Source organism: Plasmopara halstedii (genome assembly GCF_900000015.1).
Source record: "Plasmopara halstedii genome assembly, contig: Scaffold_110, whole genome shotgun sequence".
NCBI lineage: Eukaryota > Oomycota > Peronosporomycetes > Peronosporales > Peronosporaceae > Plasmopara > Plasmopara halstedii.
The window spans coordinates 305,662-328,930 of record NW_020187031.1 but is presented as its reverse complement, the minus strand read 5'-3'; the positions used below and the strand labels follow the sequence as shown (position 1 = coordinate 328,930).

The 23,269-nt window shown below is 45.1% G+C and overlaps 4 protein-coding genes across 4 annotated transcripts; 3 read left to right on the top strand and 1 right to left on the bottom strand.

Moving 5' to 3' along the window:
- Positions 1-520: 520 nt before the first annotated feature.
- On the top strand, positions 521-4,433 carry PHALS_00093 (Telomerase catalytic subunit/reverse transcriptase TERT; the record flags this gene model as incomplete). The annotated part of the gene is made up of 10 exons (XM_024727747.1): positions 521-570; positions 639-813; positions 883-1,182; positions 1,245-2,123; positions 2,175-2,242; positions 2,316-2,483; positions 2,543-3,694; positions 3,759-3,834; positions 3,925-4,143; positions 4,200-4,433. 10 exons carry the CDS (start codon positions 521-523, stop codon positions 4,431-4,433), a joined length of 3,321 nt encoding a protein of 1,106 aa, XP_024572128.1.
- Positions 4,434-4,923: 490 nt separating this feature from the next.
- Positions 4,924-9,012, top strand: PHALS_00092 (kinesin family-like protein; the record flags this gene model as incomplete). The annotated part of the gene is made up of 2 exons (XM_024727736.1): positions 4,924-6,464; positions 6,813-9,012. The coding sequence occupies 2 exons, from the start codon at positions 4,924-4,926 to the stop codon at positions 9,010-9,012; spliced, it is 3,741 nt and encodes a 1,246-aa protein (XP_024572127.1).
- A 491-nt stretch (positions 9,013-9,503) lies between these two features.
- Positions 9,504-15,333, top strand: PHALS_00091 (acyl; the record flags this gene model as incomplete). Its single annotated transcript, XM_024727725.1, has 10 exons — positions 9,504-9,575; positions 9,661-9,868; positions 9,929-10,556; positions 10,621-10,723; positions 10,792-10,845; positions 11,030-13,402; positions 13,472-13,732; positions 13,799-13,832; positions 13,925-14,985; positions 15,043-15,333. The coding sequence occupies 10 exons, from the start codon at positions 9,504-9,506 to the stop codon at positions 15,331-15,333; spliced, it is 5,085 nt and encodes a 1,694-aa protein (XP_024572126.1).
- Positions 15,334-15,377: 44 nt separating this feature from the next.
- Positions 15,378-19,142, bottom strand: PHALS_00090 (uncharacterized protein; the record flags this gene model as incomplete). Its single annotated transcript, XM_024727714.1, has 1 exon — positions 15,378-19,142. The coding sequence occupies one exon, from the start codon at positions 19,140-19,142 to the stop codon at positions 15,378-15,380; it is 3,765 nt and encodes a 1,254-aa protein (XP_024572125.1).
- Between the last annotated feature and the right edge of the window lie 4,127 nt (positions 19,143-23,269).

Below are 23,269 nucleotides of genomic sequence, written 5' to 3'. Positions count from 1 at the left end.
GGAGCACGCTTATTATCTGCAGTACAAAAATGTGCGTCCAGACTACCTTAAGGCCATTTGGGAGGTCGTAAACTGGAAGAACGTTGAGGAGCGCTACCTCGCAGCAAAGAAATAAGCAGCTGTTGTGACTGGAATGGGAAATTTTTACTCGACAACTACAGAGCTGAGCACGAATGATGCTTATCTTATCACCTGCTGTGTAGGAAAGTGTGATTGCAAAATTATGTCGTTAATCAATTAATACAGCAAGGATGCGTCCGTACGTTGCGTTTGAAATGCGTGTTCTGCGTAACAAACTTGCCAAAGGCACTCGAGCAGAAAGACTTGTACTTTGACTGTTCGAGCACTAAAATATTAACCAGATAATCACTGCACATCAATTGATCAGCACATTCTCGCAAGAAAAACAGCCTTTACTCTGCACCGTGATCACGTGCATGCAAAGTAAGCGTAGGCCTTGGAAGGATATATGATCACTAGTATCTTAATCATACTGACACGACATTGTGCAGTTTCATAGATGGAGGCGCTGCTTGCAAAAGCGACATCTTTGCGCTCGTATCTAAAGATGTGGGAGGTTTTGCCAGCGCGTAGGCAGTTCTATGCTTGCTTTTAACGCAATTGTGTATCTATGTTAGAGCCACTGAGACTCTCATTGCTGATGGAGACAACACTCTCGCGCAGAATCTGAATAAACTACCTAATGAGGACGTCGCCTTTGCCCTAGACCATACATTCCTCATCCAGTCGTATACGATGAGAGTCGAAGCTCTTCCTCGCACCCCGTGGAGCTGTAAAGTGAGCATGCCACATGTAAGAATTGAGCGTGCATTAATTTCATACCTTTCTGCAAACATCTGACGAGGATATGCTGGCCTACAGACCGAGTTAGTGCATCATGTCATTGAGCGGCTTTTGGCACGCAAGCGAGCAATGAATTGGGAAGATGCAAATATCCTGACTCTTGGATACCGAGAGGTAACACCGGAAGCTGTGGGTCATCGAGTGATAGAGTCAAATGGGGTCATGTGCTACTATCCAAACACGCTAGTGGCTGCGCTCAAGAAACCACTTTGGATCTCTTTACACAAAATTATGGGTGATGACCTAATGATGCACTTGTTGCTAAACTACACGATTTTCGTGCACATAAAAGGCATGCCAGACTCGTCGTACATGCAGGTAGTGAAAGATGTCAATTCCAATTGAAGCAGAAATACTGACGGTCGTGTCATGTCGATCAGTTAACCGGAAAAAGCTTGCGCCGACAAAAACGTCGGGAACAGATCGAGGCTACCGAAAGTTCAAGACGAGAAGTGTCGGTTAATCTGGTCATGTATGCGCGTTCGTTCGTTGAGAATCGAGTGTTTGCGAGCTCGCATATATTGGTGAAAATGTCCAAGACAAGTGATCTGATTAGTCGAAGTGAAGCCTGTCGAATCATTCGAGTCATTTTTCCCAGCGTTGCAGGCATGAATAGACTTCCAAAGCGTTTAGTCAATCTGATTCCCATCATACAAGCAATGGTGTCGAGATTCAAAGCTTTGCGCATTGACGAGCTCGCAAGAAAACTAATTCCTGTAAACGCTGAATTCTGTAAATTCATGGCGACTAATCCGGCAATTTCACGGAAATTGGCGGAGAGAGCAGTCGATGGGAAAGTGTCATCGCAACCAATAATCGCACCGATTTTGCAAAGAGCACTTGATCATGGATACCTGAGTCAAGGTGAAGACGTTGTACTTAGCTCTGAACGCAAGCGCAAGCGAAGAGAGGAAGCGATTCAATCGTTATCAAATGCATCGACTAGCTGTTTGAAATCGAATGTGGAAAGAACAAAGCATCTGAAGAAGAAGTTGAGATCAATTGACGCCGACAGAGAAATAGAGTGTGGAATGTTAGACTTATTAAAGTTACAACAGCACAAAGAAGATATTAAGAAGCTGCTGGCTTTCGCGACATCAAAGAAGAAGATATATCGGCTCGTTCGTAAGCTAGTAACTGGAACGGTTCCAAAAGAACTTTGGGGCAATAGCGATACACCAAAGAATTGGAAGCATGTCAAAAAATTGCTACAGAAGCTCATCTTTTCGAGAAAGTTTGATGTCTTTTCACTTGAAAAGGTATACATCTTGACTTTTAGATGACGCGGTGAGTAACTTTAGTCTGTAAAGTGTGCTGAACAATTTCAGGTGACGAGGATCGAGTGGATGAACAAATGTTCGATGAAAAAGAAATTTTGGTAACTTTGACGTTGATGTTGGATCAGTTTGAAGCTGTTTCTGAAGAAAGCTAACGGTTAACATGCATTGTAGTCCACCAAATGAACTTGTCAAGCGGCGAAAACTTGTGCAAGATTTACTATGGTGGGTAATATCTTCGATAGTCTTTCCGTTATTGCGCAACATGTTCTATATCACTGAATGTGAAGGAATGGCCAACGAGGTGGCTTATTACCAGCGTCCGGTTTGGAATGTTATCAGGTCTGATATCTGTTTACAGTCAGTGTCATGCGTTGAACTGAAATTATGAATCGTTGTAGTACACTTGCTCTTTATGATTTGGAAGGCGGAATTCTTCAACCTGCCGACGTTAGGTGTTTACCAGGCGAACGTCACTTAGCCACCTCTAGATTGCGGCTACTGCCGAAAGCTAGCGGCGTTCGACCTTTGATGAATTTGTCCAGAGCTCTTGATCCTACTCAAGTCTCAGTTAACAGATCTATGGAGGCCGTTCATCGAGTGCTGACGTATGAGATGGAGCGCCAGCCACAGCGCCTCGTTGGTTGTTCAATACAAAACATCGACGAGGCTTACAAGCGATTAAAACCCCTATTTCATCAAATTTCGAAATGTTCTCGCTGTATTGAGCGACGAAGTCTATCAGGTGATATTCCAATGGCTTACTGTGTGACAGTCGATGTTGAGCGCTGTTTTGATACGATTCGACCACGAAAGCTCTATCAAATGCTTAAAAAGGCGCTACAGGAGGAGGAGTACCTGATCCGTAAGCATTGGATTGGCCGCCAGGTTGCTCCGATTTTCTCTTCTTCATCGAATCATGACGATCCACTGCCGCCCTGCTCATTTTTTTTCAAACTCAAACGTTTGGCTTACCCATCTGGCGAGTTACTGGGATTCGATGACTTGGCAACTCAGTCTAAAAACAAAAATGCAGTGCTTGTGGACGGTGTTCTGTATGACTACTTGACCAAGACAAAAGCTCTTAAATTGTTGAAGGAGCATTTATCCGCGAATGTTGTTCAATTAAACGGTCGCGAGTTCGTTCAACAGTGTGGTATCCCGCAAGGTTCCGTGCTTTCCACGACATTGTGTAACATCTACTATGCCCATTTCGAGCGACATATACTTCGCAAGCACTTACCAAAAGCATGTGACCCAGCAATTGTGATTGATTCTTGTTGTCAACATGAAGAATTGCTACGATATACTGACGACTTCTTATACATCACAACGGATTTAAAAAGAGCGCAAAAATTCATTGATGTGATGCATAAGGGCAATGAGAAATATGGATGTTTTGCGAACACTGCAAAGAGTCAAGCAAATTTTGCAGTCACCGTTACTTCTGAACAGACACAAGAAACCACATCATACGCACCAAAAGAGTTGATCGCTTGGTGTGGTATGCTAATTGAACCAGACCATCTGCAAGTCTACGTTCACTATGAAAAGTAAGTGAGGACCGTTTGGTGGAATTCATTAACTAACAAACGTCGCATTCTCATATATCGCTAGGCTCAGTAGCTCGTTGTTGCAAGGTTCAATTCCATTGAACGAGACTAAGGCGGCACAGCACTTCTTTGTTAACAAGGTGATCTCTCCTCTTCGACAGCGCTGGCACGCTCTATATTTTGATCCCGAGTTGCTGTCGCAAAACTCGATTTACGTAAATTTGTTCCAGATGCTCATGGTAACAGCGCACCGATTTCTGCTCCTCGTCAATATGCTGCCTTTTATCAACCAGAACATGCACTTTTTTCACAATGCTGTATGTCGAATTTTAAAAAAGATGACGAACAGCATTTATCGCAATTTGGAAGAGAATTTGAAAGTTACGGACACTACAGCTGGACATCGGAAACAGTCGTCGAAACGCAGATATGAAGCACAGAAAGACCAGGTAATGTAGATCTTTCATATATACAGCGTTGAGAGCATATGTATTAACTTGAACAGGTCTGGAGGGTGGGACTTTATTGCTTTCAGCTCACAATAAATGCGCAAGCTCTCAAAAATGATGGCCAAGCAGATTGGCAAAAACTCGTGGAGATCATTCATACAGAACAGAGTAAATTCAAAAAGCGGCCACAAATCGCTGCAGTACGTGACCTCGAGTGGTTATTGCATGACCGTCGAAACGAGTGCGTGTTACAGCGAGTTTTGAATTGCGGCTCAGCGTTTAGTGGTTGATACTGTGCTTAACATGATTCCAAATTATTGAATGTTACTTTTTCAGAACCCTTAACTAATAATCTGCTTTCAAAGTAGCATATTGATAATAAAAGAGATAAATAAATTTCTGTATTCATTCGTCATAATCTTCGCTTCGTCGTCGACGAAGACACAGCACAACTTCGCGCATACCTGTACAAAGCCTTGACTGCAATATGCAGCGAGCTAGAACTTGTCCTTTTCACTGCAACCCAAAGCCGCGAGAAACGATATCAAGGTCAGCACCATACGTTCACGTGATCAGTAATAAAACTGGGTGGGTGCGCACCAACGACTCATCTGCTCCATAAACTTAACACTGGAGCTCAATTGACACTGAAAAATCTCGGTTATTCTTCGAATGCCAAGCAGACTTAAACTTACACCCGGGCTCCGCTCGTGTACCATTCAGACTAACGTGACGGTGACACATTCGTGCACAACCTGGCCAACCACGATCTGCGTGTGAATGTATGATTCGACCCGCTTTGACTGGACTTTGGCCTATGTGATCGTGCTGGCGGTAGCTACGGCTACGACGGGAGCGACTTTATTGCTCGCATTCAAACACATAAAGGTGGGTAGTTCAGCTGTGCAGTACATCACGCACTCGGTGTGTCGTCTGTACTTCATCTATTCACTCATGCGGTTGCTACTCTACATCGGTGTACTAACCGAATTCGATGATCTGCACCTTACGGTGGATGAAGTGACCGATGGAGAACTTTTGCGTACTCGTGCAGTCTATTCGTCTGATAAAGACTTTAAATTGCTTGTTGTGACCGTCACATTAATTGGAGACTGTGCATTACTGTGTACGACTTTTTTTATCACAGTTCTCGCTTATGAAATCAAGCGCCTTATAATCAAGTCGATGGATCGTGGACTAAAGCGTGAGCGCACAATGATTCATCGATACTGTTTGTGTGCATACATTGGTGTGGCGGTGTTTGCTGTTTTTATGGCTATCTCAGTCTTTCTGCCGCCCAATGTTTCGAAGACGCTACAAAATGTTGCCTTTTTCTTTCAACTCACGTGTGTATGGGTCTCTGTTCTTTATCCGGCGTATGCTACGATTTGGATCTCCTGTCAAAAGCGTGCTCGAAGTGCTGTGGACACAGGGTTACTGGTGCTCCACCAGCGTATAAAAACTTTTGTTATCGTAAACTGTGTGCTAGTATTCCCGTGTTGTGTGGTCGAAGGTGTGGCTCACTTTTATGATGATGTTAACATGATTTGGCTTGGTTTGGCTGAAATGCTCTATTACATATCAGGGGCTGGCACCGCCTTCGCTATCGGCATGAGCACGACGTGCTGCTATCGCACTCTGCGTCCTCTTATGCCAAACTCGGTGTACGAGCAGATTCTGGAAAAAGGGTACTTTATTGATGAGTTGAGTTTGAACAAAATAGATGTCATTGTGGAAGCTCCTGCTCAACGACCGATTTTCGTGGTTACTGATATTGAAGGATCTAGTCAACTGTGGTCTGGTAATCCACAGGCAATGGCAGAGGCGCAATCAATTCACGACGACTTGCTACGCCTACAATTGCCTCGTTTTCGAGGATACGAAATTGCAACCGCGGGAGATTCCTTTCAGCTTGCGTTCCATTGTGTTCGAGATGCTCTTGGGTGGTGTGTGAGTGTGCAAGAAAAATTACTTAAGGCATCGTGGCCGACAGCCTTACTCAAGTACGAGAATGCAGTGCGAGTATACGATGTATGGACACGAATGTTATTTAGCGGACTTCGTGTTCGCATGGCTGTTCACAATGGCGACGAGCGGTTGGTGTGCTCGAGACACCCGACAACAGGCAGAATGACGTATCTAGGGCTTAGTGAGATGATGGCACGTGAGATGAGCGAGATGGGGCAAGGCGGACAAATCGTTATGAGCGATTCGGCTCGTACTATCTACATGAATGAATTGCTTGAAACAGCGTCAAGTTCGACGAGTGATGGAACATTTGAGGAAAAGTTCAAGATACAGCCATTTCCAATCAAATTCGAGTGTGCAGAATGGAATGTTTCACTGCAAATGCACGAAGTGGTGCCTTCTCGGATTGGGGATCGCTTCAGACCTCGCATTGCTGCACGCAGGGAACGATTACGGCTCCTGCCATATTTTTGTAGCGAGCACTCGTCCAAACGTAGCCGGACAGACAGGACATGTATGTGCTGAAACTGAATGCTCAGTTATAAAGGCGTTGTAGACATTAGCATATGGTAACTTGGAATTTGTTATTTATCTCCACCCTACGAGTGTCGAATAAACTTTTTTGTTTGTAATCTCTCTGGTAAATGTGTTGTACTGTATTTTCTGACCATAATATCAATCGGCAATTGTGTATTATATAGGTACTACCCCGCCCACGTTATGCGGCGTCGAGATAGCGACGTGCTATCGCTTGTGCGTCCACCACGCTCCGCGCGCTTGAGCTACAGCTACAGTCAGTGTAGTAGTCGAAGTCGCAGCAATAGCATCGATAGCGATATGCAATGGTCGGAGCGAGCCTCGAGCATTGCCCCCAGCGAAGTGGATGGTTCTGAAGTTTTGGATGTGGACGATTTACATTTGCTACAGCAACAGACGTCGACTGACGGACAGGAATCTGTGCGCGTTACAGTACGATTTCGCCCTCTACTCCCAAAAGAGAAGACCGATCGATCTGCATGGACTGTGCACACAGAGACAGCAACTGTCGAGGTAGCTCCAATCTTGGGACAGAATGCTCGACATCGGGGCGTGTATACATTTGACGAGGTGTATGACGGCCAACACTCAACTCGAACAATATATGATGGACTGGCAAGCTCAATCGCCCGGTCGGCGTTGGATGGCATTCACGGGTCGATTTTTGCGTACGGACAAACGAGTAGCGGCAAGACCCATACGATGCAAGGCTCACGATTTAGAAGCAGAAAAATGACGCTGACGGATGAAAAAGGGGCAGATACCGAGCGAAGGAAGCAAGTAGAAGATAGCGATGGGCTCATCCAGCTTGCTGTTAAGGATTTGTTTGATGAAATGGCGAGACGATCGGATGTCGAGTATCTTGTGAGAACATCGTACTTAGAAGTGTATAACGAAACAGTTAAGGACTTGCTTTCAAGCGGTGGAGATACGATCAATAGGCGAAGAACCTCGACTGTACATGTTCGTGAACATCCGGTAACGGGTGTATTCACCGACAATTCGGAACGTGTGGTCACGGATGCATGTGGCGTCATACAGGCACTACGTGATGGCGAAAAGCAGCGTGCAGTGGGGATTACGCGCATGAATGAGCGCAGTAGTCGATCTCACACTATATTTCGACTTGTTATTGAATCAAAGACACGTATTGAGTCTTCCACGCCAACTGAAGATGATGCAGACGTGGAGCGGGTGCGTGTGGGATGTCTTAATTTTGTCGACCTGGCCGGATCAGAAAGCGCTCGTGCTGTGAGTTCGGGAGGCAAGCGATTAACCGCAGAGAGTGCGAACATAAACAAAAGTCTATTGGCTCTTAGCAGAGTTGTTGTGGCCCTTGGCAATAGTAAATCAAATCAACAGGACCACATAAACTTTCGTGACAGCAAACTTACACGTATTTTACAGCCATCGCTGTGTGGAGCTGCGCGCGTGCTCTTTGTCTGCTGTGCATCGCCTGCACCAGCTTACATTGAGGACACTCGCAGCACACTTAAGTTTGCCAGCCGTGCAAAACGGATTAAGGTGAATGCAGTAGTGAATGAAGTTCTAGACCAACGCTCGCGTGCATTGATGCAGCTTGCTCGTGAGAATCAGTTACTACGCCAACGATTAGAAGCTCTGGCATCTGCAAGTCGTGATGAAATGGACGCAATGGAAGAGCATGCAGCGCGACTGCGTATGCGTGTGATTTCGCTAGAGGCTGCTGCAGCTGCCCCCAGATGGACATCATTCGCAGTGAAAACTCCAGTTTTTGATGATTTACCGAAGGATCGAGAAGACAGCCAGCCTGAACTGACCGGACTAGAAGAAGTAAACTCGCTGATGGACTTAAATGACCAAGTGTTAGAGATCGACCCTGTTGACGAAGAGGATACAGACGTAGATAGTCAAGGCGACTCATCAAGGGATTCCTCACTCATGGTAGCAGATGTGTTATGCCCAACGTGTGTAATGCGTGATGACGCGTTAGAGTTGGCAAAGGTCCGTGGGTTGGAGGCTTCAGTTCGCATTGAGCAGCTTGAGGAACAAGTTGCTCAGCTTCTGCGGAAGTATGAACAAAAGCTTGGCGATTCTGACGATATTGAAGTCGAAGACTTATCGATGGGCGTGAAGATACAGTGTCAGTGTGTTTTGGACGTGGAGGACGATGGAATAGATGAAACTAAGGCGCTTTCGGGTGAGAATAATGATACCAGCAGTATTCCTCACACCAACAGCTTCAGCTTGACAACTACTGGTCTTTTGTCGGTAGTGGTCGATACTTTAAAAAAGCGCAGTTTTACTGAGGTGCTGGCTGCGTTTGTGTTTATGGGGTTTATATTTGCCAGTGTGGCTTGGAATATTGCGACAGCTACGCAGTGATCTCACAAAACAATTACTGATCTTAATGTGCGAGCCGTCGGAAGCCTCGAACCATGTATATTTTGATATGAAGTAAGTATCATAAAAATGTAAATACCTAGGATTCTCATATTGAATAAAAGTCTATTAAATTGTATTAGGCATAACATATTTTTTTCTGCCGTGATTTTAAATAAATATTGAGATTGCAAGTTTGTCTTAGCCTTTGTATTAACCAAGTGCATTGCTCATGGAGTAGTCGACATTGAAAGTATAACAGTTTGCGTGAGGAATTATCCCTACTCCCAGTCATGTACACAACTGGTACACAACTGGTAGACACTTTATGACGCGTCTTGAATTTTAATATTGAACTGGCAGTATTAAGATCATTGATTGGCTTAGAAAGCCGACCTTATTTGTCACATACGATCAAAAACGACTTGATTTAAATACTGTAAAGTGTAATTTAACATTAGTTAACTTTTTACGTTCACTACTACGACTATATAATGCTGCGCGGATTATGCCGAAGTCGTTTGAAGCGTCTATTTACCGCCCCATTGTTTTCTACACGAGCTTTGGTACTTTTGTCATTCCTTACGCAGTCTTCATGATATTGACCCGTTAATAACTTGTTTTTCTTGCACGACTCGATAAATCATCTAGACAACTGCCTCTGTTGAGGAACTGATCGCGCACGCCACGCAGCAACATTATGCAGGATGTCGAGAAAAATCTTCGCGTCACTCGCAGGACTACCAAGTTCCTAATTCTAGCAATTGTTTTGGTGAAGTACATGCGACAGCTGTGGTCCACCCGAACGCAAAATTGGGCCCGAATGTCTTAGTAGGACCGTATTGTGTCGTCGGACCAGGTGTGGGTCCTTGATTTGTCTTTTTAATAAATTATTTAGACTGATTTGATAACTGATTAGATGTGGTACTGGAGGCCGATGTTCAACTCTATAGTCACGTGGTGATCAAAGGCAATACACGAGTCGGGAGTGGAACTGTCATTCATTCGTTTGCGTGTTTGGGAGACAAGCCACAAGATAAAAAGCATTTGATGTTTGCAAAGTTAGAATGCAATGACATGACACTAGATATAGGCAATAATTGTGTGATTCGAGAGCATGTGACAATACATGGCAGTACGTCGTACTCACAGGCACCAACGCGTATTGGTGATGATTGTTGGCTGCTCTGTGGAGCACATATAGCTCACGACTCACAGCTAGGCAAAAGAGTGGTGATATCAAATAATGTAGGCATAGCTGGGCATGTGTCCATTGGAAACGGTGCAATTATAGGTGGTCAGGTGGGAATCAAACAGCATGTGAGTATAGGTCCACTGGCGATGGTGGGTGGACAGAGTGCGGTGGATGCTGACGTTCTACCTTACGGCTTAGTTGTGGGTAACCGTGCAAAGCTTGCTGGGCTTAATCTAGTTGGTCTGCGTCGAGCTGGCGTGCCACGAAATTCAATCAAGTTACTGCTTCGAGTATACCGATACATGTTTGATCCACCCAATTACAGAAAGACGGGATTCGCACCTGCTCTAGAGTAAGTGTGACGTTAGGGGAGATTTTGTTACCACCATGTGATGTGCTGGACTTGATGTCTGTAGTTTGGACTTCAAAGACACAGTCGTTGAACGTGCCATGGAAGCGAAACGGTTTTTGATCAGTGAAGAATTTGACGAGCAGCAAATGCCGCTTGCACATGAGATGGTAGGCTGAGGAGATCAATTGCAGCATATTTATTCGAAATGGATATTTGATGGTTTTTGATTGATTAGGTCGATTTTGTGGTGACATCTCCGCAGCGCTCTCAATCGTCCATATGTCCCGCTGTGATTGCCACAATTTCGGGCCTATCGTAGCGAATAGCAAAATACTTTCTTGACGCGATTTTTGCCGTATTTGTACGCTGGCCATCACCAAAGTCATAAATTTAGAATTTGTATTGACAAGTAGAAGTGCATAGTGTGTTAGACGCTTTGATGAAACGAAACGTTACCACCTGACAAAAAATAGATATTGGTATTATCAATTGTTGACTTTCCGGACGAAGGAATTGGGAGCTTACTAGTTGAACAGATGATTCAAGATACTTTAAGCCCTCTCGCAAACGAAAAACTAGGTAAATCGCTTGTAAGACAGCATCGGTTAAAAAAATTTCAAGCTACGCTAACAGAGGTTCCAGAAGCCAAGTCTCCCTTGCCAGAACCTCTTTCCAAACCGACAAAAAAAATCTCAAATCAAAACGACATGCCGAAACTATTGACAGCCGATGATAACAATGAGATCGAGAATGCTGATAGACAAAAAAAGAAGCAGACTTTCGAACCAAGTGCTGGCTTTTTACTATTACGCAGGTGGATGTCTGATGCTTCAATTGTAGAAGCTCCGTCATTGGCGTGCCGACCGTTAAGCTACTTTTTTGGATCCCTTAACAGGGCAATCAGCGATAAGCACATTCCTTCGTTAACGAAGCAAACCAAGACACGTATCGATGTACTCAAAGCTGTCTCAAAAAAATCTCACCTCGAAGTGACAATTGAATGTTCGGACGAGTTACCTTATGGAGCTTATTCCCACCCACAGGTGCGTGTTCACATCGTAAATCGATGCACCGGTCGAGTTCTTTGTCCATCCCAAACAACGCAAATGGCCAAGTTCAGCACACGGTTCGGCGACAAAGCGATAAGTATGCACAGAAACTTCTTACGTTGGAATGTTCTAATTGCTGTTGTTGTGCGCGTCTCAGATGTTTTCGAATGGCAGGAAGCTTTAAATTTCCCGTTTGATATAGTCAAGTGTTTTGATACCGGAACAATTCTGCTGTTCGAAGTGTTGGAAATAAAACGTCGTGCGAAAAATATCAATTTTTGTAGAGAAAATCGATTCAGCACTTGCAATGACTATAATGAAGGCCAGGAGTGCTCCAAACCAGTCTATCGAAGCATTGCATGGGGCTTCTTTCACGCTATGACCGATGAAGGAACCCCAACAATTGACTCATTTGTCCTGCCGAACGAATCAGTCGCTAATGAAAAGAAGAAAATGAAGTCTAGTGTCGATACATGTAGGCTACGACTTCGTTTATTTCAATTTCAGCCGATGAGCTGTTTTGACAAGTATCAAGCAAAACTGCAGTGGGGATGGAGAAAAGACCACTTAACAATGCCAGCAGTATTTCTTCAGTACCAGAAGCGCTCGCGTGCTTCCGCTCCATGTACACTGCACATTCAGCTACGAGCATTAAATGTAGCAGTTTCCCACAATCAGGGTACGAAAGATTTAAGCGCTGAAGCAAATTTTGATCTTGAAGAAAATCACGAGTCGGTCAAGAACAAAAGCTTGGCTGCACCATCTGAAGTTTCAATAAGTAAGGCTGCCACTTTTGACGCTAAAGCAAGTGGACGCTTCAATTTGATGGCACCTTTCGTGAAAAACACTTCTGAGTCGTGCATACTTCCTCACCGGGTTTTATATTCTCTACCAGCTGGAAAAAAAGGCTGTTCAGCTATCAGCTTTAGTCCATGTGGTCGCATTCTTGCTGCTAGTGTAAACTCCGAATTAGGATATTTTGTGGTCCAGGTGTATAACTTAGCAACCGCAGAGCTCTTCGGTACAGGTCGTGGTCATCGTGGGGTCATTTATTCGCTAGAATGGAGTATTCCTTCGAAAGAACAATCTCGACTTCTTTCGGCATCATCGGATGGTACCGTCCGACTTTGGGAGCTCCCCCCCTTAGCCGCTTATTCTACAGGCTCTGTGCAAAATCATGTGCTCTCGTTGGTTTTCTTGTGGCAGCATTTTCCTTCATTTGTATACTGCGCTATCTTTTTTCCTAGAAGCAAAGGACAGATCGTGCTAAGTGGTGCTTCAGATGGCTACTTGCGCTTCCGAATCGAGTCAGACATACCAAATGGTCAAGCCGAGTATGCAGAAGTCCACGTGAGCTCTGCAGCTGTTCACTGCGTTTGTGTCGAAGCCAAGTCAGAACGTATCTTTTGTGGAGATAGCAAGGGTGATATCACGGTATGGAGGCGTATAGAAAATGTGTCGACGTATAGCGAATATCAACGAATTAAGACTATTCAAACTGGCCAAGCTAGTATCACGTCACTCAAGTTACACCCTCGAAAAGCTCACTTGTTGGTCCATTCGCAACCAAATGCAATATTCCAATACGAATTGCGGTCCTTTCTTCTGTTGAACAAGAGTTATGCTGATGTTGTCTGTGAGTCTTTGATGATCAAGAGTACGTTTAGTCCCGACGGCAGATTTGTCATCAGTGGGTCTGAAGACGGTAGGCCACGGGTTTATACGAGTCTTTACGGCCAACAAATTCAACGTGGTGTATGGGGCACCCACTTCTACCACGATGGCCCTGTGCTGGATGTGAGCTGGTCACCAACAGCACATATGGTAGCGCTTTGCTCATATGGTGATTGCTTGATAATTTCTCAGTCCTCAGTGTTTCATTTTTCTCTCACAGTTTGTATTGTAGGAGGCAACAGCTCCATTGTGATACTTTGTGCCGATCGAGGTGATGACGAGGCTGCCCGAGTTGATGGCTCAGCTTTAAACACGATGACGACTACATCGATGAACATACAACTCGCTGCTGATGCTTTTCGAGAAACGAATCTGCTAGAGTCCTTAAGAGGCGATCGTGCTCATCGTAGCCAGCGAGCAATGAAGCGACGTCAAAAACGTTTGGAACTTAAGGTATATAACTCATATCTTACTATTGTGTTCACGTCATTGCTTCTAACATTCCTGAGGATAATGTAGCTGGTACAGGAAGCTGACGCTCGTAAGAGAGATGGTAGAAAATCATCAACTTTATTTCTCTCAGCAGAAGAACCAACACAAAGTTGAAAGTATAATAATATATCCGCATCCTCTATTTATACAAAGCCGGTTTTTCCGAGTTATTCGGAACTTCTCACGAAGCAACGACTGATGTCAAAAATCACATGCGAGAATCACTATTTCATCGCAATGACAAAAGAATTCTTTCCCGTCTGTCACCAAGCCAGCTTGAGATTGCGACACTAGCATTGATTTTCCAAGCAACTGGAGGTCGAGTGGCAAATGATGACGGACAAACTTCGACGTGGATTTGTCAAACGGGATGGGACAAAATAATAAAGTGTTCTCAAGCTTTAGAGAAGGAAAACAGGAGCGTTTGTACATCTACAATGCAGCAAACGTCTTCACTTGCGTACGGAGTAATGTGGGAGCGCAATCATGTCGTGGCTCTCGAATTGTCAGGAAATGGACTTTCAGGGACTATTCCCATCGAAATTGTTCACTTGCGTTTTCTTAAGACGCTGAAAATACGAAATAATCCAAAGCTGCGTGGAAATCTGCCGGCAGAAATCTACGCCATGCCCTGTTTGAAATACTGTTACCTAGACGGCACCGCCATTCAGAGTGCATTTCCATATAAGATAGCGCACTCGTTCCAAATAACACAATATAAACCAGATTCGAATTCCTTTTCAGGATCAGCGCTAGCCACAGTGACTTTCTGCACAGGTGACAAGCAGAGTGGCACCTGTACCTATTGGATGGCCGACATGACAGAGTCTGAAATGCACAAGTTACACTCGACAGTCAAGATATTTCATGAAAATACCAAGCATCAAGCAGGACGCAAGTCTATTAAATGCACTGCTAACAATGCCACTGGACCAGAACGGGCTGCTGCGGCTGTAAAACTTCAGCGTATCTATAGAGCTCGTATTTTACGTACAAAACTGTGCAAATTTCTTCCCTCGCTTGTTGACACAAAAATTGATCCGATCTCTGGACACACATACTATGTCAATCATCGAACAGGAGAGGCAACCTGGGATATGCCAACGGTTTTAGTAGAGAGAACTGACCGAGATCAAGCTATTGACACAAGCAAAAGTTACTTTGATTCGTTCGAGCATAACATTCGAACAGCTTCCGATGGCTTTGACAACGCCGTGAGCACCTTAAAGTACTATCTCTAAGTTGCATTTCTCACCATGTATTTGTTACAGGATCACAGGAATGAACCTCCAGATTTCTTAAGCCGCACCATTAAAGAGTTGCTAGAACGATACGGTGCAGAAACAAAGAATGAAGATTGGTTTGAGCTTTTTATCAACGAATTTGGTCACGACGGCGCAGGAGAAATTCACCAAGACGACTTTGCACGAATATGCGGCGACTTGGGCATGGCCTTGTCAGCTAAACAAATTCAGGAGGTATTTTGCGAGCTTGACCCCAGCAATGATGGCCACATCGATCGTCTTAAAGTTATGTCTTGGCTAACAAAGAACTTCAAATAAAGTAATCACCTTGCAACAATAAATATAGCAAATGTTATTTCGCGCTATTCATTACATAAAATCTCCATCAATTTTTCAGAATCAGCAATCGTACGGGTCAAACCAATTATTTCACAACCGCTGATCAAGTATGTGTCAGTACACGCACACGCGACAGAAGGAGGGTTCACATCATCAAGAGCAACACTTTCGTCAGCTCTTTGAAAAGTTGCGTCGAACTCCACAATGACAGAGTAATTTATCGCTTGAATATTCTTCTCTTTGACCGAGACAACACGCAGGCACTGTTTAAATAATGTGACGTACTTTACAATGCCCAATTCGCCATGGTACGTCCCCCAAAACGGCATTTCTTCGGGCACTTCCGACCTTAAGAAAAAGCTTGCAGACGTCACTGGACTCAAAAGATTTACATCCGGAATCACCGAATAAGGCCCACCGCGACATTTCGATACGCACTCAACTAATGTCGTATTGGCTGCTACGTCAATTTGACTAAAACTGGATCGAGATGTCCGTGTCCTATTGACAGCATTTTGCATAGTGTCAAACCACTTTATCTGATTAGCTTTGGAACAAGTAACAAAAGTTAAAGTTTCGTCTTCTTCTCGATGACCGTCAAAGACCTCAACTTGGAAACCAAAGGCACCTCGATCGGGCCTTTTCACACTTCGACCAAAAGCAATCCAGTTTCGAGCATTACATACAACCAACGTTTTTGGCCGTGACGTCCAAACTTGAGTGTGTGTCATCAAAAATTGCTTCAAAATTGATGGAGTCATTGCTTTGCTCGCACCAATTTTAAGGGGCCGAGAAGTTTGCGTTGCAGCGTCTTGCACCGTCAAGTGACATGTAGACTTCTCAAATTTCAAGTGCACCTTAACCCACTTCGAGCGCTTTTGATAAGCATAACCAGCAATAAAAGCATGGTCCTCATCGATATCAAATGAGTTGAGCTGTTCGGCCTGTAGAATGTCAAGAATTGATTTGGGATACTTGCTTTGTGATCGACTCTGAAACATATCACTTGGATGCACTACCTCGCTCCCTCGTGCCAGGTTCTGAGATGATCCAATACCTTCTGATTCCATAGGTAGCCGTCGAAACGGCTCTAAATCACGCGATAGATATTCACTCGCTGAAGATGACGCCCGAGCGAGTACAACTTCCGTGTCTATGTTATCATCATCTGTGAAGCGTGTACGTGAAATTCCTTTGCGAGTCTTACCATTGCCAAGTTGTAAGCCAAGTAGGGAATCACCAAGTGCGTCCATTTGCTGATGGTGAGTAGCAACAAGTGCTGCTGCAAAATCATTCCACCCTTTGATATTGTTGCAAAACTGGCAAATTAATTCCTGCTGAAGGGTTGGGGAGCTGCAGATCTTTGCAATTTTAACTCCAATGATCGCTAAATGGGCATCATAGGTATGACTGGTGCTGTTTATGTCCAACTTACGCAGCATAAACTCCAGTATTGAATTAGGAGAACGAAAGACACTTCGAAGGAGAGGGTTGTTTACATGACCATTAGTAGATGGTCGATTCAAAAGGTTGAGATAGAGTTTGACAAGTCGACAGTGTAGGATGCTGGCTGAGGGAAACTTATCAAAAATGTCCAGCAAAGATGTTGCAAGATCTAATCGTGATAAACGATAGTCAAAAACGTCCTTTGCCATCAGTATAACAGCATCTAACAAATCCACAACATGCACCACAAGCAACGTAGATGATAGTGGTCGATAATTCACTGTTGCTTTTCCCGACGTAGGTGAAAAACTGAGAGCGGGAGAGAAAAATCTCATGCTCAGCGAACTTCGTGAAGCAAATCGTTTTAACGACTCTGTCGGACGCTGTTTGTTAATCGCGAAATCAGAGTCTTCGATTATTTCTGAGCTTTCAACATCCGAGTCGCTATCACTGAAGCAGTCACGAGCAGCGAACTCGGAGATTGTCGACAAATGCTGATGATAGTTTATTAACGTGCAAATAGTACCCAAAATGAGATCAACTGGTACGACGAACGCATCCAATAGCTCTGCATTATACCGAGAAACCTCGAGAGCATGACTCAAAATATCAATTACAAGCACTTGAGGAATACATGCCATGTCTACGCGATGCACGTCGAGAAATCGGAGCTCTGCTACCCCAAGCTCAGCGAGTCGAGTGAGTTTGGTCGAGTTTTCTGTCAAGGCTGTCATCACTGCATACTTTAGCTTGTGGTGCATCATAGGGTCGATATGTGCCTTTTTTGGAGGAAAAAGCTCGTTTTCAAAAGCTTTCACACTCTCAAAAGATGCCAATTGAACTTTTGAGTGATCAAGATAACGAAAAGTATTCGGATATTCATCTTTCAAGATCTTTGTCAAAATCTCTGCACATCCACTGATTCGTGCATGAGCTATTGACCACGTGCTTGATGTAAACAATGATGGAATAGCAGGCTTAGAAAAAAAAGCTGCAGACGGAGACTCAGTTGATAACTCACCAAATGAAGATCGTGGAGATGTGGATGATGTGGACGATACTGTCGATGTTGAAGAAACGGAAGAGGAAGATCGGGCAAGTCGAATCGGCACATTTTCCACAATCTGTTCGACAAGGCACCGAATAATCTGAGATATCGGAAAATTTCGACGGACACAAAGATGAATCAAGCCGTGTAGCAATGATGCAATATCCGGATTGTAAGCATGGAGTATAAGGCGTAACACCAGACCTTTGTTTTCGCACTCGCTTTCATCACATAGAAGCTTATGCACTGCTGGAAACGCGACAAAAGTCTTCACAATGCGACACATGTTGACGACCAAGACCTCATCAATTTGTACTTCAACATCCAAGTCCTGGTGCTCACTATCTTGTTGCCCATCACTCTTCGCCTTTTGCCACAAAAAGTCAAACAAACCTCCAAAGATACTTTTCCACTCCTCTGACGTCAAATCCTCAAGCCGCAGTAAATACCCGCGGGTCGCGGGATCCTCCGACATTTGATCATCGTCATCTTCGTTTGAGCTAAAGTCCGAGAGACTGCTGTCTGAACTCTCAAATCTCAAACCTGCACGCAGACGCTGTATTCTCGCCACTTTCCTTGTTGACGCATTGCTGCAAAAGTTCGTCATTGTCGGTAAATTCGTTGGTGGTATTTTCAAAGCCAGTCCTTTCGTGTCGAAACGTGACTGTTCCAGCTTTGAAATCGGCTCAGAATCACAGTGTTGAGCCCCATTGTGATCTCGTTTTGGCTCTCCGTACCAGGCCATTGCTTTCAAATAGAATTTTAAAATTATCTCCGTGGCCACGTACGCTCGTCGATATTTATTTGATGGCTCGGCATTGCTCCCATTTTTGCTAAGACCAGCACTGGACGACGTAGCGTAGGTAAACACCTGTCTTATGGACTCCGGCTCGAGCAAAAGCTTTTGCAAAGGCGAGAATTGACCTCGCTCTCGTTTTTGCACGGTCGTGAGCACTGTGTCGATGTCGTAACACTTGCAAAAAAGATTGTCGAGCGATGACGCTTGACGCAGTGCCTCAACGTTGTGTAGCGCTTGCGAAGATTTAAGCGGGTCCTGCATATTTTGTGCTAGCTCATTTAGTGAAACCGACGTCGTCCATGGATTTGAGAAGACGAGATTGGCATCATTAGTCAAATTTGCCTTTGTTTCAGATGCTGATGCTGTAGTGTTACGGCCACTGCTGAAGACGCTAGAGTTACTCGTATCACTGTCATTATCTGAATCAGATTCAGTATCAGCTGCACATGTGCATTGGCGCGTGAGCTGCAGCATCGAGGCACATGGAGACAGCATCACGACGCTGGAATGTCCAAAGAGAATAAAATGCCAAACTGGTTTTTGTTCTATTTGAGGTTTTGTTCAATCGTGAGATCGAATATTGTCAAATTTTGACAGTGGGGTACATTACTACTTTGTGGTCACAACGAAATGACGCATGACGTGCAGTTGCAATAATTTTGTAAGCGAGTCGTTCACTAGTTGGAACAAGCAGTCGTCTTACTTGCTGATGTTGAGCTTAAGTTTTCATTGTGTGAGGTCAAATAGGTGGCAACAAAAGCGCTTGACTCAAGGACGGATGGCACATGTAGTTTTGTGGTCGACAGTATTGAAGTATCAGTAACTGTACATATCATCGTCGATGTAATTAATATATATCAGTTCAGAAAAAATCAAGCGCCACATCTGCTATTCAACTTGTTCATGCTTCGCATTGCCATCTTAGTGGCTGCGAAGGCGCGCGCTTACATCAAACAGTGTACTAGGTTAAGTTAAAGATAAAACGGAGTGGAAACCGCATGAATATGATGTGTTGGTCTGAGAATTTATATAAAGTATCGAGGGTACACATATATCAGCGATAAAGAACAATTACTGGCATGCCAGCAAGTGCCGAACCATGACTCACAAGCGTTTGTCCTTGCCTTTAAAAGATCAGCCGACCGCGCATATGGTAGCTTGTTTTTGACCTTTTCGATATACGTTACAAGATCTTAGCAATATTTTGTAGAATAAGCGATACAGCGTACGAATCAGACGCAACATGTGTTGCACTGTCAAAAGTTTTGGCAAGCAAAGGCCTTTTATTTTTTCATCAGAGCGATATTTTTGCTTGTATGCACTGCTAGTGGCTGTCTTTGTACTAATCAAATATTAGCACCGACGCGACGTGTGAAATTTCCTCAATATAAGGATATCAAGAACAGAAGATATTCTAGTCGCAAGTTCAGCAAGCGCATTGAACACACTCGTGTCAGTACTGGCCGAAGCCAGAGTATCGAAAAGTTGACGTGCTGCCGCGACCATGAAAGCTTACATGAGAGGGTCGTCTTTTGCCAGCTCATCAACATGTACCCACTCATAGGTTTTGAGCCACTAGGATATAGCACTTACAGAGTAAGAGTCATTCGAAATGGTCATCTAAAGGGGGTATCATGTTCCTCGTACAATATTCTACACGTGATGTCCTTGTCACGAGACTCCACCACATAATAAATGTAATGGGCTACACTTAGCCATTACATTGAAGTACCTTCTGTATGCATTGTGATAATTTATAACAAAAGATTACAGTATGGTATTCCCAAATGCATACGTTGCATCTTATATGAAGTCGCAAACATTCTGTGTGATACAGAATGCTATTTCCTACTTGGAGATCTATACTGGTGACGAGATCGACGTTTCTCTGTTTTTCGAACTGGGTGGCGTAAGCCAGTCCCTTCCACGGGATACTATCCTCGAAAGCTGATATTCAAGCTTTTCGACTGTCAACATACCCGCACATGCAGTGTTCAGAGTCTATACGATTAAAATGTGTCCTCGCGAGTGAAAGTTATTTTGACCCCAGTCCCACGAGCCATCCGGATTCAAAGCGTTTTGCTTAAATGGGCATTATTGTCTCAATCATCTCACGTAGCTGGATTGTTTTGGCTCTAGAGCAGCGATCCGATTATCAGTCGCATGGGGTCTCAAGTAAGAGTAGATTAGCCTGGGGTTGAGGTTGTAATTACTCTCGGAGTAATCCGCTACATTCGTACCAGCTCTAAGTATAGAACGAAGGTCGCCGACCTTAACCAAGCTCCTCAAACCGAAAGATCTACGGCAGCCCTGCTGCACTTGTTAGCCCTTGAAGTCAATCTACATCTGAGTCGTTACGACTGACCATCTGTGAGGATGGAACAGTTCTCTATTTGCCCCAGGGCATGCATGACGGGCTCAAAAAGCTGATGTCCCTGCTTGGTCCTAAAGGGAGTGCGACACCTTGCTTCGCATGGACCCGAACCGATCCGCGCGAACCTAAAGACGTTTTCAAAGCTATGAAAATATTCTACTCGAGCACCTACAGCAGAAGATGTCGGCGTCGACAGCGTCTATGACGCCACCGTCGACTACGGATTACTTATCCGACCCAGGCCGCTCATCGTGAGTGTTAAGAACTTCGAGGGCAAAGATGGAGAAAATCTCCTGCTTCGCGTGAGAAAGGCCAAAGTGGCTACGGCTTCCGCAATGCTCCAGACCAAGCAACAGCACGTGGCGCTAGCTATCTCCTAGCTCGGTGTTCGAGCGCGAGAATGGGCACTGACGTGCGGTACTTCGGCCGAAGTGGCGTTTCCCGCCTGGTCGGAGCTGAAGCTGCAGCTGTTACGAGTGATCTTGCTGCCTGACCAGTCATATCGCTTGCGATCGCGTTTTCTTGTATTCTGACAGGCCAAGAGGGAATTTGTGGATTTTGTCCAAGCGTTGCGTACTCTCATTGACGGTATAGAAGCCAATACTCTTCCCGAGGCGGTCACAGAGACCGTCTTTATGGAGAACCTCCGCGCTGGCGTGGCCAGCTTCCGTGTACATCCGTCTTCTTTTGAAAAAGCTTTGAGTGTTGTATCGAACGCCGAATCCAAATTTAAGTCGGCACCCTTGGATTAAATGCACACCCTCAGAGCTCGTCGAGCAGGCCTGAGCCGATGGATCTTGGCTATGCTGAGTACAAGGAGGCAGAGCTCCAGGCTGCCGAGCAGCGTTCAGCCCTTCGACGGTGTTTTGTCTGTAGAGACACCCGTCACTTTTGTATTAGTTGTCCCCTGCGCAAGTCGCGTCAAGCTGACGTCCCGCTTGTCACCAGACTTCTGATTTGTCGCGGGGAAACGACAACACCCAGTAGGCACGGGGTTGTCTACTAGGGAAGAATTGTGGTCTGTTGAGCGTCGAGGAGGTAGAGGTTAGCAGGGCCCAGTCGCGAATAGCTCCGTGCTCTAAAAACACGGAACGTGTATCCAAGCCGGGCTTGCTGGTCGTGGAAGTGACCGCGAAGGGCTTTGAAAGGCCATGGAAGATCCTGGTCGACCCCGGAGTGCTCGACGCTCCACGATGGAAGGGAGTCAGGTGTATGCTGATATCGCCACTGTTCGTTTAGTGTGTTACGGTGTCAAAGGTCCCTATGGTCCTTTGCGTCAAGTCATGACTTTGACAGCGTGGAACGCTGCTTGGTCTTAGACTTGGATTCTAGGTTTGACCTCATCCTTGGTATGGTATGGCTGAAACATCATGAACCATGAATCTATCGGATTTCAAATGCCTTGGGTGCTACGCGCACGTCTCCCGGCGGAGCTTTGGTCAGTCATGAATCCATCGGATTTCAAAGACCTTGAGTGCTACGCGCACGTCTCCTGGCGGAGCTTTGGTCAGTCATAAATCCATCTCTTCTATGAGGCAAAATCGCTATTGGCACGGGCACTGGTCCGAGACGGTCAACGTGCTGGAGAGTTGGTGAACACCGAAGGTGCATCGGACAGAGGTCTCCAGCATGACTCGCGGGCTGAACGTGGAGTCGCACGTAGCTACTGAGCGCTGCTCAAGTATCGGAGCAGTAGCTGCCTGCCTTGAGTGAGATGGTGGTCAGTGGCCGAGGAACCGAGGGCGAGGCCCCCGTGATGCACGGCACGGAATCTACTGAGCACTGCTCACATCTATAGCAGTCGCTGCATGTCACGAGCGGCATGGTCAGACGAGGTACGAGGCATCGTGAGCAAGGCCCTTCAGATGCGCGTGAAGTGGCACGTTATCCACTGGACGAAGACAACCTTGAAGGCAGACGCCCAGCCGGAGTGTTCGTTATACTCTCCGACTATGAGATCAACTCGTCGTCATTTCTGGATGAAGCTGTCCTGGAAGACACCAAGAGGGAGCTGAGCGCACGAAGTGGATCTTCAATCCTGAAATATCCCTTGAATCCGTACTATACTTTGTTGAAAAAATTTAAATACGTCGTTACCGAAGACATGCCATCGGTCCTACCTTCGGACCGAGGTGAGCGTCGTATAATCGAACGGGTTCCGCGAGCCAAATACTGCGTAACACACCAATGGTCAATGCACAAAAAGCAGTACGACGTCATTGACGCCTTCTTTCGTGCGGAGCACGAC